The sequence below is a fragment of the Peromyscus californicus genome, unplaced genomic scaffold, assembly GCF_007827085.1.
Source record: "Peromyscus californicus insignis strain IS unplaced genomic scaffold, ASM782708v3 Scaffold_7__1_contigs__length_154581171, whole genome shotgun sequence".
In the NCBI taxonomy this organism is placed as follows: domain Eukaryota; kingdom Metazoa; phylum Chordata; class Mammalia; order Rodentia; family Cricetidae; genus Peromyscus; species Peromyscus californicus.
The window spans coordinates 99790043-99808320 of NW_026294595.1; the positions used below are offsets into that span (position 1 = coordinate 99790043).

An 18278-nucleotide genomic window follows, 5' to 3' on the forward strand; every position below is an offset into this window, starting at 1 on the left:
GACATGGGCAACAAAGCCACAAACAAGGACACAAGACATCTCTGCTGCTTAACAGGGCATTCTACTGTTGAATACATTTCCACAAATGCTCATCTTCCCCTGTTCCTGTTAACAAACTTATCCAGAGAGATGTTCATTATGGATGATGTATAAAAACCATACCCGCTGTCTGTAATTAAACCCACCTATGCATCTGGTGCCATCAGGAGAGGTGTAAAAACCAGGGGGGCATTTGCAGAAGTAACTGCTGACTGTGTTTGTACATTCCCCACCATCACAGACTCCAGGAATAGTGCTGCACTCGTCGATATCTGCAATATAAAGGAGGTTCTGTTATCTGGAGGGTGCGATACGAAATTTCACGGGTACAAGGATGCAGACAGAGTGCTTGTGAAGTCAAGCCCCCAGACGCACCTGTCTGTGCCGAATAAAAGCTGCCCAGAGAAGAGCTGATTCAGACACATGTTCCCAAGGGTTTACCAAATCCAAGAGATGGAGCCAAATAAACCCACTCTCTTTAGAACCTAAAGCTGACAGGCCAGCAATGTGTTGATGTTCCAACCCCATTTGTTTTGAAAGCTTGCCCTCTCTTTCTATGCATATGTTGTACCATATTAAACTCCTCTGCTAATTATTCTATACTTGACATTTTCTGTATTTCTTTTCAGATTACCCACAGGACAGATACTTCAGTCCTTCAGAGGAGACCTCACGGCCTGAGGACTGCTTGGGAGTTGGTGACCTGGAGTGACCAGACCAGGGTTAGGAAATACCAATTTGGTTTCTCAGGAGCACATCCAAACGGCCATGATGATGGTCCTATGTTGGAAGAATGTATATTTGGTGAGTGAACTCCACTAGACACTGGGCGCTCCAGTCAGCTTCCTCTTCAGGGAAGGACTTACTTCTGCTATTGGAGATGTGGCCAACAGGCTGTCTTTGACTTTCGGTCCTCTCAGGAATCATTGAGCTGCACAGGGCTGCTTTGCCTGAGGTCACACCCTGCCCAGGTACCCCATATCTAATAGGAAATCATGGAAAATTGGGCAAAAGTCTGGTCATCTCAACCCAACGAGGGACCTCTTTAAAGGCCACTTCATGCCACACCACCCTCTGCGATCAGTTGATACTGCTTCTGGGATGTGCCACAGCTCACCCAATCTGTCTTCTTTTTCTCACACACTAATCCTAAGGACATTCTTAACAAACATCCTGAGTGCTACAGAGGCCAAAGTGGATCAGTTGCTAGGGCCTGAAGCCACTGGTCTCCTCCAAGGAACCAGTAAGTGTCCCATTTGGGAAAAAAATCTAACCATTTCCTCAAAGAGAGTTTTTCAAAAGCCCAAATCTCTCACTGACATGTATCAGTAGTGGCAAGGGAATGGAGGAGAAGAAATAGAGTGTGCACTGTGCTGTCTAAGACAAACTAGAAGGATAGCCACACCTCTCCTTCTATGCATAAAGAAAGGAAAGGCAGGAAGAGCCTTTGGGGAAACCACTGTAGCCAGGCTGGCACTGCTGACACTCAGGAAGGCTTCGGACCACAAAATGAAAACACTTGCCTTCCAGTCCATGTGTTCCTCTTCATTTAAAAAACAAAACATGGTTCTAAGTGGACCACATTCAAGTACATTCTCATACATTCAAGTCTATTCACATTCAAGTTGACTCTTACAGTCACAAAGTCAGCAGTGACACCATCTCCATGCTGTTTAGCCTCTTGAAAAGCAAAATCACCCATCTTCTATGCTAGCCTAGAGACTGAAGCAATGTTTCACTGAGCACAGAGTCAAAGCTATGGTACCTGGCACCATCACTGTGAATCTGCCATTGGTAAAGGTAAAGGTATTCCAGGAAAGAAGCAGCCTGGCTGGGATGCTGCCATGGCACAGTGTAAGACCCAGCACCATCCCCCAAGACTCTCCTTACAACAGCTCAGTTTTCAGTGTCCTCCTGTCTTTCTGCTGCCCCACTTATTCTGGGCACAGAGAATCAGTGTGCTAATGATAATGAGCCTGCAAAACTCCAAACCTCATGTAACAACAGGAAGACATAACTGCGAGGCAAGACATTTGTGGTGGTGTGAATGAGAACGGCCCCAACAGACTTACATATTTGTATGCTTGGTCCCAGTGGGTGGAACTGTTTGGGAAGGATTAGGAGGTGTGGCCTTGTTGGAAGAGGTGTGCCACTGGGGATAGGCTTTGAGGTTTCAAAAGACTTGCACCATTCCCAGTCTCTCTCCCATTTCCTCTTCCTTGTACTTGTGGATGGAAGCTCTCAGCTACTTCTCTAGCGCCATGTCTGCCTGCTTGCTGCCATGCTCCCTCCCCACCAAGATGGTTATGAACTCCAGCCCTCTGGAACTCTGCGTCACAGATGAAACATTTTCTTTTATAAGTTGCCTCAGTCATGGTGTTTTGTCATGGCAATTACTCAGCATGCCTTTCCAAAGGGTCTTCAAGTGTTAATATCACATACTGCTTAACAAAGATCATGTAATGATCTGTTAAAATACTTTTTCAGTCTATTAACAAGGACAAATGCTAGCATTTTTGTTTAAGCCACTTAGCATAATACATTAGTATCAAAAGAAATTAAGATAACGACCAGTAAAAGAAAAAGTTATTTTGGAAACATAACTAACTTTGGCAGGCCGTGGGCATATCTTCCGCCTGCCAACCAGTGAGACTGACATCATCTGTTAAAAATAACAACAGTGATGACAATGAGAGTTCCAGTGTGTTGAGAGCCAGGCCACGTTGAAGATTCTAACTCATCTAATCCTCACCCTGCTGGTGTGATTACGGGACCTGATTTCCATGTGTCTGATGCTAGGTGTGCTCCTCTCATGACTGAGGCCTGCAGAAAACTAACAAGAGGTAAACCTTGAAATCAGAAAAGATCCAGGCCTACAGGGGCAGGCCTCTATGCCCAGCTATTTGGGAGTCAGAGGAAGAAGACTCATGGGTTAAAGACCAGCCTAGGCTACAGAGCAAATTCAAGGCCAGCCTGGGCAACCTGGTAAAATTGTGCCTCAAAAGTATCAGTAAAACAAAAGGTGGTGGTAGAGTATGTTCCTGACAGGCTTAGGCCAAGGTCAAGCCAAAGAGTCAGGGGAAGTAAACAGGCTCCTCATTTATAGTCACGCTAAACCCAAGTCTCCAACTGGCTAGGACTTGAGAAGTCCACCTTTGCTATATGTCCTCAAATGCTACCAGTCAGGGGCTGTCTGAGAACACACACCTTAATGTTCACTCCCGAAGGTGAAACAGGATGAGACAAAATTGTCACACATGAAGGCGTGTAAATACCTTTGAATTCCCTTATGTTCCCTCCCCAGTGATCTGTTCTTCTTCTGCCTTTTATACTCACGAACCACCCTCCTTCTCAGTTTCATAGCTACAGAATGATAATGGCTGGAGTTGTGATCTCATCCTCATCAGACGATGGAAATGCCTTATGGGAAGGGCTATGTGCAAAGGTTTAACTAGAGTCATGGGCTGGACCTCTTCCTCCTGGTGCATTATCCTCCCAGGCTCTTACAACTCTACACTTACCTTCTTTTACCAAAATTTCAGATCTCCTAAGTAACAGAATCCAAAAACAGTGACTTGAGTATGATTTTCATAAATCAGTCTTTATCAAATGCCAGCCATAAACATACAGTAGTTTGGGAGGCCTGCTGGGTGCAGCAAGGACTGGCAGGCAAGAGCTACTTCTGCAGTCTGGAAACCTCCCTAAGTCTCTTCAGTGCTGGAGGGGAGAGGCTGGGCTACTGTGAGAAGTTCCTCAGGGTGCCTGCAGCAGTCACAGTAGCTTCTGGCAGCTCCCTCCTCCCTGCTGGCTGTCAGTCCTTTGCCCCAGTTCTCCCTCGGCCTCACCAGCTCTCATCAGGCTTCTCCACCTCCCTATCCTGGGCTCTCTGGGGAAGAAGAGACTTGATGGAGCCTGTCTCAACTCTGAGGAAGATATTCCTGGACACTCACTCAGGTGTCGAGAACTCAGTCCACAAGAGTGGCTTGGCAAGGGAACCAACTACCTGATCCTGGATGTCTCCACTGCTGCTCAAGTGGGGGTGGGGGGCATTCTTTAAAAGAATCAGGTGACACTACATATTTATGCGCCTGTAAACTTTGTTTTACTGCACAAATGCAGCCTATAAGAAACCTTCAATTGACGAGCAGACACTCGATGCTGTTTTAGTCACACCATGATACCATCAATCACAGATCACAACTGGGAAGGACTAAGTGGAGAGGCAGAGTCTGGACTACAGAACTGGAAAGAGCCTCTATGCATCATCTTGTTCGCAGAGTTGGCATGTGATGTCACTAAGACTGTATAGTGAACTAGGGACTTTACCAGGCCCAGGCCCACCTTACTCTACACCACTTCTCCATTAACTGTGCAAGGGGCTAGCGACACTGAGCAGAAAGGTGAGCACTGTGGCCAGGAGTCCCACCTGTGATGATGGATCAAACAGCCCTGGGGATGCTCATTGGTGCCCAAGAGGACAGGAGGCCCTAAAGCAAGTAGCCATTAGGTAAATATGGCATTACTGCCACAAAGAGAAGTCCCAAGCACTTCAACTCACATATCAGGGAGTGCATGGATATAAGAACCACAAGGTTAAAATTCCTTTGCATCATGCCATGCTCTTAGGATTGCTGGAGGCTGTGATGATGATAATTTAAACCCCCAAACATTAAAGGTTAGTTATTAATTCAACAGACTCCTTCCAGAAATAAAATTTAATCCCTTAACTACATTTTTTTATTTCTTAATTTCCTTCCACAGTAACCTATGCAATATGGGGTTGGTTTCCAGAAGGGGGAGGTGCCTCTGCTCCTTCAGTACATGAGCTCCACCGTCATCAGAAAAATCAGCAAAAAGGTGCCTGTGAGCTCTGATCCCCTTACTCAAGTCACAGCTATAAATCCCCATCTTTGACTTTTAAAATGTTTAAAATCTAATATTGAATAGCTCTGGCTTATTACTTTACATTTTAACTGTTCTAAATTGTATGTGCTTAGTAAGCCATATTCTATTGAGTTTTATTGGGGTCTTAGGAAGATAGAAGAAGAAAGGGAGAATTCTGAAGAGGACGCTCTCATGAAAAGCATTTGAATAAAGCCATCCTGCGGTGGAACAGTGGTGGCTGGCATCTTGGGAATTTGCTAACACCCGCTGGACTGAAGCAGCTTTTTTATTTTTAAGGTAATATAAGAACTACACAATTTCTTCATTTCTAAGCCAAGGGAAAACACACTTAAAAAGCCAACTACAGTGCCAGTGACATGACTCAGTAGGTAAGGGCATCTACTGCCAAGCTTGCCAACCTGAGATTGAACCCTAGGACCCCCACAATGGGAGGGAAGAGCCTACTCCTGCAAGCCGTCCTCAGACCTCCACATGCGTGCCGTGGGTACAGGATACCACATACACGGAAACCTTTCCTCCTCGTCAGCTGATTACCTCAGGTGTTTCGTCACAGTAATGAAAAGCTGACTCACACACATGGGCACAGAATGAAGTCTCTGTTATGCCAGGCCCTCTTCCCTAGGCACTTAGAGGACCTCTCAACCTCTTTGTGGTTGTGTGCCAAATCCGCTAGGCTCCCTCCCTTGACCACAGAGGACAGCCTGTGCACAAATGGTGCCATTCCCCCAGTGTGCTGCTCTAACTGAAATACAGTAAAAGGATTGAAGGAAGGCACCCAGCTTGCAGAAGGTTCTGGAAAGACCTTCTGATGACGCTTCTACCAGGGCAAGACAGGTCAACAGTGTTCCAACCAATCCCAGATTAGAGCACATGTAGTATTAACAAGAAAATATCCTATCTAATGCCAATTTGCATAGAAAAATAGAGAAGGAAACAATAAAGAGATCTGAGTTCCCTGTTATTGTTTTGCCGTGTGAACATTACCTCTGCATCTTCTGTGTGAAACACACCCATGGACTATTCCTGACTGCTAACTATTTTAATTAAGAAAAAAGCAAAAGGCAGAAAAATCCATTTTTTGCTCAGGCTGGAAGTTACTGTGACTCTAGAAGACAAAACACAGGCCAGACAGGCCATATGGTCTCCATTGCCCTAAATCTTAAAGCTGATTGTAATAGAGTTGCTCAATATAGTAAGCTGAGAAAAGCTTTAAAATGTTAGATGTAGCCCGCTGTTGATATAGATTCTACATGCAAGAAACCTCATTACATTGTCATAAAAGATATCCATAATAATGACTGAATATCCATACCCAAATATTTTTACATAGTTCCAAGTATTAGGAATTAGAATTAAGGCTCTGTATGGTGACCCATGCCTTTAGTCCCAGCATTTAGAAGGTAGAGGCAGGTGGACCTCTGTCAGTTTGAGGCCAGCCTGGTCTACACAGCAAGTTCCAGGGCAGCCAGGGCTAAAAAGTAAGTGTCTCACACACAAAAAGGAAAAAGAAAGAAAGAAATATTAGAGATAATAGTTCTCATCTACGAAAAATTGTCAATACAATCCACTCAATGAGCACCAGAGTCAAAACGAAAAAGCCCCTGCAGCTACCTGAATGGCCTCACTCAACATCCTCAACACTCCCATCATCTATAATGGTGGAAAGTGGAACAGGCCTTTGCCCCCACCAATACCAACACCCTCTAGCGCGTAGTTACATCTCAGTTTCTAAACTCCATTCTCCTAGAGAAAACCACTGTTACTGTTCTTTAAAACATGGGATGAAGCCTGATTTCCAAAAGGAACTTTTGGAAGTTCACTTTAAGACCATTTCATAGTTCAACAGTTGAAATAACTGAGTATAACATATTCTTGATTGCAGCAGCAATTATAAATTATGTCAATTAGCCATTTTAGAAACCACTGTAACCCACAAAGGCGATTCTATGACAATTAGAATTAGATGTTTACTGGACAAGCCATAGTAAACGTCTGACTATAGTTTATTGATCGTACTTTACATCAGAAGTTTTCTTCCATTGCTTTGATAGGAATCTACAAGGAGGTTAAGAACCCAAGGAAAGATCTACTCTGAGTGAAGTGTTTCTTTGCTAGAGCCTAAGAAGGTAAATAACACAACCGTGCTCAACAAAAACCACAGAGTTAGGACTGAAACCTCAGGCCACACCAGGTGGGATGAGAAGCTAATAAAGGAGGACCTTCTCTGAGCTTGAGATAAGATGAGTCTTTGACTATTGCCCCCACCCCAGGCTGTCAGACCATACTCCATGAACTCAGCAGAAAGAAGTCAGAGATGTCTACGTATGTTTTGAATGCTTCCATCTCAAAAACAAATCACTGCACTGGAAGCCAGCCCACTTCTGCATTTAACAGTAGGGCTAGATGTAAACATGTTTCCTGTGTATACATTGTAGAAGCCTACTCTACGAACCAAACACAAACAGAAAAATCTACTTCAGGTTTCTCCTTTTGCTTGGTGAACATTGGAAAGTTTTTCATTCAGTAGACAATATGTCATGGTCCAGAAAAGGAAATCCTAAGCTCTAACTAGGAGCACACATGTGTATGTTAATATGTCACTCCCTCAAAATTCTGCATGTTAACTGGAAAATATCAGTGGTATAATTTGTAATGATATCTAATGACCAAATTTAAATCCATGCCCCTAGAACTATACAAAACATGCATCTTGAACATTTTAAACTAAATATCATCCTAAAATATTTCATGTTTTAATATTTAATTTGATTCAGCTGGGCCTCTTATTTTGTGTCTATAAAAGTAGAAGAAGCTGCAAGGATTTTTCTAGTTCCAAAGGCATACAATTTCTACTGGACTGTCTTATTTATGCTCTCATGGGGATGACAAAGACAGAAGGTCCTGGGTATCATCTGCAAATAAGCTTGCTGCTGATGCCACATTGTCTGCCTTCCCTCATTCCCTGTAGCTACAAAGCATGAGGTTGCTTACCTTCACATTTTTGTGACACTTCATTAAATTTGTGTCCAGCAGGGCATTTGCACTCAAAAGACCCAACAGTATTAATGCAATTTCCTCCTTGACACAGCCCAGGGATAGCCTGGCATTCGTCCACATCTGTCAGATTTGGGAAAACAGAAAGACTCATTGCAGAAGAAAACTTAACAGTTTATCCACAATTATATTACCAAATTTATGTCAAGGCATCCATCACAGTTTCCAGAATATGATGATAGCAAATGTTATGATTACATTATGTAAAATAAGTTATTAATGCAGCTTAGTCAATAACGCTCAACAAGAAGGAGCCCTGTCATCCCACAAGCAATGGAGACTATTTCTATTAATTTTGGAGGTTTTTTATACACAGCAAAGTAGAACACATAATGATTAAAATGATCGTTTTTTTTATTGTGTCATTTTCACATTCATGGCAATAATAATCAAAAGTATCTAAGATATACTTCAAAGTCAAAATGTGATATATGTCCATAAAGCTATCTTTAAGTGTTACATTGAATGTCAAAGGTAATACAAAATTTACTTGAGAACCCTGAGATTGCCACAATAGCTAGCTTAGTGTCTTCATACATATGTCCTTTTACCTTCTGGAAAACTGTCTTGTGCAGGAAAAACTCATCAAGGCTGGAAGAGAAAACTGTGCTGGATAATGTGTGGGGTCATCAACCAGAGCAGAATCCAGGAAGGACCCTCCAAAGCTCAGAGCACATCCCTCTCTGTCACTACTAAGTCAGAGAAAGTCCATGCCTTTCCACTGTCTGCTATCACCTCCCTCTTCCCCCCTCCTCTCCAGGTTTCCTCAGATACACCATGGATATGCTGCCTTGGAGTTTTGTAATCGTGGCCCCTCTTTCTGAAATATTCTCCCTGTTGGAGCTTCAGGTTGGTTCATCCTGACTCCTCTCTTAGTCTCCAGTCTAATGCCACTTTGCTCCAGCTAGTGTAGAGCAACATCTGGCCCCTGGGTCTCAACACAGACCATCCTAACAATGAATCTGTCTCATGGTTCAACACACAGGCTTCCCTGCAGCAGAGACTCAGTCCACCTTGCTCAATGCTCTAGCCAAGAACCTAGGGACTAACCTCTGGTCCTATAGATAGTCCCAAATTAACTTTCCCAACAGAAACCTCCTCCTCCATGATGCTGGTTGTCTGGATTCCATTGTAAAAACAGCATATACAAGTGGATTCTCTCCATTTCTTCATTCAGAACACAGAAAATCCTGGTTTAATAAATGGGAGTCTTAAGTTTCTTCCTCTTGGACTGTCTTGTAGACATCCGTGAGTGCAGTACCCTCTTTCAGTCCTGATGCTGAGAGAAGCAACAAGGCAACTGCCATTGGCAGGCTCTCAGCCTATGCTGCTGGGAAAACTCACCCACAGTAAAACGGGAACTAGAGAGGAAATGTTTATCTGGGCATAAAAATGCCACTATTTTAACAGAATGTCCTGACCCATGAATGAATGACTATATTGAAACAATTGGAGTACGTTTTACAGCCAGTTTCATTTTTATCTTAGACCAGGATTTCTGAACGTTTATTAAAATGTTACTTGAAATCACAATTTAAAGTCAGATAGATAATTCTAGATAATCTTATTGATTGTGATTTTTGGTCAACAGGAAATGTGTATGAGGGCAGTTCCCCACTAACCATGTGCCCCCAGACTACACCTATATAAGGCCTCTGTCAACCCATTTGCCCACAGCCTACATCCGGCTCAAGGACTAGAAACACCAGCAAGAAGACACCTTGGCCACATATAACACTTTGAGAATCTCTCTCAGCAAAATTCCTTTTACAAGTGATCATATAGACTGCTCTTTTGAAGTCATAGATTTTCACTAAGCTACTTTCAGTCTTCCCCACCTTAGGTGTTGAAGAACAGTCATGAGGGAACAGGAAGCAACCTTGGGGAAAATCCAGACCGTCTGAGCTAATAACAAGCTGAGGAGAGTCCCCCTTCCCTATCTATCCTCTCCTTCCTCTTCTCTCACTTCTGTTGGCGCCCAAACCTTTGACAGTAAACTCACTGACAGGAAGCTGGGAGCTGGAGATCATCCTTTCTAGTCACTGTCAACAATTCATGGGTATTCCAACCTCAAAACACAATGGCCAACCAATTCCTCAAGACTCAAGACTTTCTAAGAATGAGAGAAATAAGACATCAAAGGAGAGGCTTACTCCTAGCAGTCCTTGACGAATCTAGGATTTCAAAACAACCTCTTCTGGCTGCTCCTGACATTCAGAGGGACACATTCAAGGGCATCCAGAGGAGTGATGCCTGGGAGGCAGGCACATTCAATTTAGTGCAGCCCACAGCACAGAGGAGAGTCGCTCAAATCCTGTTTTTTTTTTTTTTTTCTGCATCCTAACCTTCAGAATGAACACATGGGGCAGAGCCAAACTACTACCTACTTCCCTCAGAGAAGCACAGTTTCTGAATTTTACAAAAATATTGCCATTATCTTTAAAAGAAAAAAGTACTTCAGACGTCTACAGGAAGCAGAGATAGCCTGGGAGCTTTGGGGCCCATCAGTTCAGTGTGGAGTGGCCTCTGCTCACTTCCTCCTCTTTCCTGCCAGACATCCAGACAATGAAAGAATTTACACAGCTGGGGGAACAGAGTCCAAGCCAAAACCGGGATTCTAGGGGAGGGCAAAAGAGTGCTGAGGCAACATCTGGGGGTATTTAAAACAGGGAAACCAATTCTAATTTATTTCTGACTTGTTAAAAAAAAAAAAAGCATAATGTAGCATGTCGAATGTCCGGAGGAGCAATTTTCTTCAGGTCAGTTAAGTACAACCTCAAGCTCAGGACTCAGAGTTTCAGATGAAGAGAAAACAACAACCACTACCTTGTTCACTGTGTTCCTACACAGCACTGCCGTCAGGCCCACATCACCCCCACACAGCTGCTACTCCTGTGCCAGAGGCAGAGGGAACCACTCCTGAGGCCAGAAGAGCCGCCGGCAAGGCAGTCTTCGCCAACCTTCCTGGCTTTAAGAACCATGCTACTGAGGGCTTCAGCTGTACTGTCAGGCAGGGGACGGGGCATTCTCAGGAGCTGGGTTGTACACCCTCAGGCAGGGGACGGGGCATTCACAGCTGCTGCACTGTGTCCTCAGGCAGGGGACGGGGCATTCACAGCAGCTGGGCTGTGTCCTCAGGCAGGGGACGGGGCATTCTCCACAGCTAGAGAATGGCCCTCCAGTGAACAGAACGTGTTCCTTGTTATTCCCGCTGCATTACCTTGACAAGCTCCGGTGCGGATGTTGGGAATGAAGCCGCGACGGCAGGGGTGAGGTTGGGCAGGACACATCTCACATGGGTGGCCCCAGGCTCGGCCCACTGTGGCACAGCAGAGTGTTTTGGTGCAGACAATCCCACTGAGCTGTCCCTGGCACATCTGGTTGCTGACCACCGTAAAACATGGTCCTGTTCTGTAATCTGAAAATAAAGAATAAGACTCTCGTCAATGTCCAGAAGACAGAGGGGGACCGGTACACAGAGGGGCAGCTGTGTCCCGGACTGCTAAGCTCCAAGCTCAGACACAAACTTCAGGCAGCTCCCACATCACTGACTGTGTAAAGTCCCAGTGGACCGTTCTACCTCTAAACCCCATTCTTCTCACCTACCAAAGGGAGTAACATTGGGTCCTGTCCACTTTGAAGATGCCTTTGTTAGGGTCAGATGAACTTAGAGTAATTCTTTATAACTCTGAATGCTGAGGCAAATCAGCATCCTGGCATTGCCATCCAAGCACTGGGTCTAGAAAGTATCTAGGTATCTATATCACATCAGCCCCTTCATGTACCATAGGTACTTAGTGAAAAGAGAACCATGTGTCAAAGAAACGTCTGAACTCCCATTGTCATGGAGAGTGCTCACAATTGCTAAGAACGGAAGCAGCCCATGTGTCTATCAGCTGATGAATGAATGAAGTAACGGGGTGCATACACCCCATCAAGTATTACGCAGTCCTGAAAAGGATGGGATCCTGTCATTTGAAACAGCAGCGGGGAAGGTGCTGATGGCTATGGTGAACTAACTGAGGCGGCACAGAGAGACGAGACCCGCATCCTGCCATTGACACGTGGGCTTTTAAAAGTTATCACAGAGAAGTTGGGAGTAGAACGGTGGTTCCCAAAGGCTCGGCAAAGTAGGGGGAGAGAAGGGATGGGGAAGACGTCATCACTCGGTACCAGCTGCAGTCAGTACAGTAGTGGACTACAGACAACAGCAACGCAATGTACGTGTCAAAGTCCAGAGGAGAGAACATTGAAGGTGTCCGTCAAAAGGAAACGCTAAATGAAGAGGACGTGTTTTACGTAGTTTAATATTTTTTTGCATTTATGTCTATGTGGGGTGTGGGACGGGGTGGCTCGCATGCCGTGGCTTGCATGTGGAGGTCAGAGAAGCTGTGGGAGTCTGTCATCTCCTTCCACCACGCTCATCCCTGGGGTCAAACGGAGGTCATCAGGGTTGGCAGAAGGCACCTCCACCCTCCGAGATATACCACGGGTACATATTATTTCACTCTACTGGCTTTTTAAATTTGCATGTAGTTGAATTCTAGGTATACTTTGATACTCCACACAATATGCTGGATTTCTTCAAAGCTCGTCATCCTCTATAGGTACTAAGTTTAAAAGGGGATTCAAAAATTTACCACTGATCTACTGACTAAAATCTCAGCCTTCATTTTGTTTTCCCAAAAAAGAGGTCACTGGACTCAGGGGTAGACTGCCACAAAGTCATTCACATGCAACAACTATGTAGACAAAAGGGGACACTGAAATCATCTTTACAAACATGGCCCCATAGACATCTAATAAATACTTATCTATTTTATTTATGATTTCAAAACTTAGCACACAAAATAATGGGTTTCATAACAGACTTTTCATACATATATATATTTTATTCCATTACTCTTTCTTGTTCTCTTGTTCACATATATATGTATCTTGAAAAGTCTAGATTCTACATCTGAAAGAAAACATGCAATCATCGTCTGAGCCTATTATTTTGCTGTCATAAGATCTCCAACTCCATCCATTTTCCTGAAGATGACATAATTGTGTTCTTCTTTATGGCCTAATAAAACTCCACTGTTTGTATATACCACATTTCCCGATCTGTAAGTGAATTCTACAGCTTGGCTATTCGATAAACCCAGTGTGCAGGTGTCTATGTAGTGAGCTCACTTAGCCCTTTTTGGGCATGTACCCGGGAGTGGTTCCGCTGGACACTGTTTTTGGCTGGGTAAGGCAGCTTTGCAATCATTTCCATAGTGACTGTGTTCATTGACTCTCCCACTAGCTGTATGTAGAGGTTCCTTCCCTCTCATCCTCACCGGTTACTTGTTGTTTTTTTGTTTCTCAATAATAGCTGTTCAGCCTGGGGTGGGACAGACTAGCAGTGTTGTAGCACAGATCTGCATTTTGCTGGTGGCTAAGGAATATGTCACTTTTCTTCGCTTGTATTTGTTTGCTATTTGTACTTCTTTCGAAAGCTGTCTCATCAGTTAATTCACCTCTTTATTGACTGAATGATTTGGCATTTTTTGGTGCTTAGTTTTTTGAGTTGTTTATAATGATTTGGCAATTTTTGGTGCTTAGTTTTTTGAGTTGTTTATGTATTATGAATATCATTCCCTGCAGGCTATCTCTTTATTAACTTTTTCTTTTATAATTTAATATTTTATCATGTACTTTTTATTCAAAATTAAGAAATTACTTTAGACCATTAGGAAACAGCAATGACACATAAATAAGAAATCTAACTGTATACAAACCCTTGATTACATATGATCACATTACATATAACGTACAATGTGTGTGTGTTATTTAAACCACAACATAATGAGTATATGATTATAACCTTCTTTGCAAGATAAAATCTTGTTTTTCTTTCAGGAAATGTTATCCAAACTATTCTTCCAAGCAATTAAGTATTATTCCAAAATATGAGTTTTAGTGTTGCCTAATTTTCATCAAGCTATGACATAATTTATTCAATCAGTTTCTTACTGTGTGTCATCGAAATCACTTCCAATTCTTCATTATTATACAAAGTGTTAAGTGTGTTTAACTCAGGCAACAACCATCAAGATTTGTCTCATTTTACGTATCTTAAACCAAGGCCAGAGTCACACAATATTTCTATGTGATGTAACAGGGCAGAAAATGTAGGCTCGTCTCCACTTTCCTGCTAATTTTCTGAGGCAAGCACAGATGCACAGATTTGTATTAGCGTGCCATTTCCAATCTTCTTTGCAACAGCATAATGGAATGTGGACTTTAACTAGCAAGCCTTCCTTCATCACTGCTTGGATCTGTACTCATTTCAATAACGCTCTATTTGGAGTATCATATACATGAGTGATGCAAGCATTCAGAGTAACCTGAACATGATGTTTTGTGGGTAGCATCAGCAAAGGCCAGGAACATCACATGATGCCAAGAAAAGTCCCCTTCAGCCCTGCATAACACTGGTTCCAGACCTCAGATGTGAATTCTTGCTTAGACGCTCTTAACATTTTCCAGAGTCAACACAAAATGTTGAAATATATGGAACAGTATGAAGTACAGGGAACAGAGAGGATGCCTGTTAATTCCCACCATGTCTATCAGGCAACTCTACAGCCCACATGTAGGTCCATCCTAGACAAAGATTGTGTCTCACTGATGTTGTTGTAATATCTTATTTTTGTCCTCCATAGAAATTATTATTCTTAATATAAGTAAAACATGTTATTAGAAAGATTTTCTATTTGCATACCACTCTACAATTACTTCCTTATGAGATCTCCATGAACTAGGGCACCAGGCCAGCCCTTCCCAAAGTTAAAATACAAAATTGGTGGTTATCAACTAGTTTACTCTAGTTTGTATCACTCTGGGACATCTTGCCTCTATGTGATCCATTGTGAGGGTTGCCCTCTAGTCTCATTAGTTTGGCCTCTAGGATTGAGGGAGTTTTGTTTTATTTTACTTTTATTCTACTAGAAAGAAGACCCAGAAATTAAAAGCATGCACTACTCTTGCAGAGGACCTCAGTTCAATTCTAAGGTCAAAGGACCCCTGACCAAAGTCAGGTGGCTCACAACCATCTGCAACTCCGACTCGAGGGGGGATCTCATGCCCCAGGCCTCAGCAGACACTTGTACTCATGGACACATAGCCACACTCATATAGACAAATCTACAATTAAAAGTAATTTAAATTTTTATTAGATTTATTGGAGGAGGGGGATGTGGTAAGTGTGCCACTGTGCATACACGTGGAGATGAGAGGACATCTTGTGGGAATCAGTTCTCTTCAACTACCGTGTGGTTCCTCGAGATTGAACTCAGGTCATCAGACTTGGCAGCAAGCACCTATACCCACTGAGCCACCTTGCCTAGACTTAAGTTCTGGTCCTATAGCTGTGCTCCCTGATGCTCAGCTCACTCCCCGCTCTGTAGTTCTGTTAGCTTGAACTGCAGGATTAGTTCTCTTTCCTCCATAATCAGACTTCACCCTGACGCAAACTCGTTATTGACAGGCAAAGTGTTCCTGTGGTCAGTAAATTCCTGTCACTCATGCCCAGCCACTGAACCACAAGCTACGGAGAATCAGAAGGATATAATTTTGGGTACTAGGCTCCAATTATTTAAAACCCTTCCTTTCATAAAAATTATATATAGAAGATTAAGATATCAATTTATTCATGACAGAAAGTCAGAGCAGACATGTTCCTGCTAGGAAAGCTGGCCAATAGGATTTCAAGTCAACCCTTAGAGTGGGGAGTTCAGAAAGCTTCTGATCTAAAGGAAACAAAAGGGATCGTAAGCAGAAGCAGCTTCACTGCTATTGTTGCTATTTCCGATTCCAGCCACTTATCCTTGGCACATCACAGATCACTTAAGAAGTTTCTGCTAGCCAGGAGGTGGTGGCGCATGCCTTTAATCCCAGCACTCAGGAGGCAGAGCCAGGTGGATCTCTGTGAGTTCAAGGCCAGCTTGGGCTACAGAGTGAGTTCCAGGACAAGGTCTAAAACTATACAGAGAAACCCTGTCTCCAAAACAAAACAAAACAAAAAGAAGAAGAAGTTTCTGCAAATTAGTGGTACCAGGAGCCCTGTCCCTGTTCCAACCAGCCTCACTGCGGACTCTTACTCTACAAGGTGTGTCATGGGATATTTTGTTATTAAATTATTCCCATAAGTGAGATGTTCAGTAGAAGGCTTTCTTAAAACAGAATAAAATAAAAAATAAATAATCTATGCTATCAAAGACGTCATAAAAATATACTGATTACAACCATTCCTCTGCAGATCCACCCACTATGTGGCCCCAGGAGTCAGCTTCAGAGAGACAGCAGAATTGTGGCTGCAAGTGACATGGGGAAGGAAGGAACGGAGGGTTTGTGTTTAGTGAGTACAGAGTGTCAGTTTGGGAAAATACCAAACATTTCTTCGTGGAGATCACCTTCATGGGTGGATGATACCAATTCCAGAAGCCATGGGTTATCAAACAAAATTCCCAGTGCCTAACAGGGGATACCTCCTTACGAGTTGTTGGTCAGGAAGGGCCCAAAGGCTCTCAGAAGAACACAGGCTATTGCCTTTGGTCTTGGATGACCACCGGAACTTAATGGTAAGATCTTATTGCTGAAGACACCATATAGTTTGGTTAGAAGACAGAGGGGAATCAAGCCTCAAGTGGAGTGGAAGCTTCCTCATGGATGGCTGGCTTTCCTATGCTGGAATGTGCGACACAGGCAACCGGGGGAGAAAAGGTATCAACAGTCTCGCCCCGATGTGAACTTTTCCTGCTACAACACTAACCTGCCAGGTAAGATGTGCACACCGGGGCCATAGCGGCGCGACTGTTGTGGTGATAGCCAACTGCTTCCTGACTGTATCTGAGGTCCCCTCCATAGGAGGAAGCTCATACCTAGAGCGTGGACCCGGCCAAAGGCCCATGGTTTGGGAGGTCCCAGGCCCGAGGGGGTGAATCTATTGCTTTCATTTTGCTAAATGGACATGATGTCAAACTGTCTCCTATGTTTAAATCCATACATAACCTTGATCAGAGAGGCTTCTTTTCTGCAGAAATGAATGCAGAGGTCTGTGGCTGTTCGAGGTGCTAAAACAAAGGACTGTCGAGCTCTCAGTCCCAAGAGGGGTATCTGTATCTTGAAAGAGGGTTTGGAAAGAATGTAAGGGCCAGATGATGAAGAGGAGGACTATGAAATACTACTCTCTGGGAACGATGTGGCTAGTGCGACCTTGAACTCACAGCAGCTGCAGTTGCTTGCACTGGACCTGCACAGGGCTAGGCCTGTCAGTACGGGAGGATCTCGTGGAACCTAGCCCCTCTCTGGGGAACTACTGACTGTTGGCAGTTTCTGAGAGAGTGGAGACATTGTCTTCAGTGGTTAGCCATTGGTGAGCTCCCCATGCCTCAGCGGATAGCTCAAAGCCATGCCCACATGGCTGGCCCACAGACACGGAATGAGAGGGGGGCTTTCAAGAAGGGGCTTGTCAGCCGTGGGAGAGAGCTATCAGAGGGTGGAGGGATGAGTGCAACCAGAATGCATTACACACATGTCTGTAACTGTCAAAAATGAATTTAACTTAAAAGGGAAGCTCTGGAGATGGACAGTGGTGATGGCTGCCCGACAAGGTGGATGGATGTGAAGGGCGGTGATGGCTGCCTGACAAAGTGAATGTACTGAAAGCCACCAAACTGTCCGCCTAAAATGGTCACATTTGTAAATTTTATTTTATGCGCATTTTAGGATAATAAAAAAGACCATGCCACATACAACAAAGCATTTTTTAATCTGACTGCATGGTCTAAGGATTGACCGTTAGAATCGGGGCTTCTTTATTCATTCAACAATCTTTACGGAGTAGCTATGCTGTATCAGTGAGGAGTGCAGTGAAGTCCCTGGAACAGGGAGTTCACAGTTCACTACAGGAGGTGATCAAGTATCAAAGCTTATCGGGGTCCAGCCTCTATAGCCCTTTCCCAGAGTCTGTGGAAGAATCTAACAACCAGCCAAGGATTTAAACTTAGGGATACAGAAAGAATCTAAGCACACCGAGCTCTTTAATCCATTCACTTCATTCTCTAAGTCAATTCCATCTACACAGCTTCTTTTCTGTTCTCACACTTAGCTCCTCTCTGTCCCTTCTTCTGCTGTTCTCTCATTGTTCTTACTTCTCTCCACCTTCGTTCTCCCCCTAGTCTCTGAAGTTTCCGGTTTATACACACACACAATCAGGAATCCTCTGGCCAAAGCAAGGTCACAAGGCT

At 43.8% G+C, this 18278-nt stretch overlaps 1 protein-coding gene across 2 annotated transcripts in view; it reads right to left on the reverse strand.

Moving 5' to 3' along the window:
- Fbn1 (fibrillin 1) overlaps positions 1-18278 on the reverse strand; it is a 211211-nt gene that overhangs the window by 99091 nt on the left and 93842 nt on the right. For both annotated transcript variants that reach the window (XM_052722762.1, XM_052722764.1), the window contains 3 exons: positions 11219-11416; positions 7936-8061; positions 186-311 (listed from right to left, as the gene is read on the reverse strand). In XM_052722762.1, coding sequence (XP_052578722.1) covers positions 186-311; positions 7936-8061; positions 11219-11416 — 450 coding nt within the window. The remainder of the gene's footprint in view (positions 1-185; positions 312-7935; positions 8062-11218; positions 11417-18278) is intronic.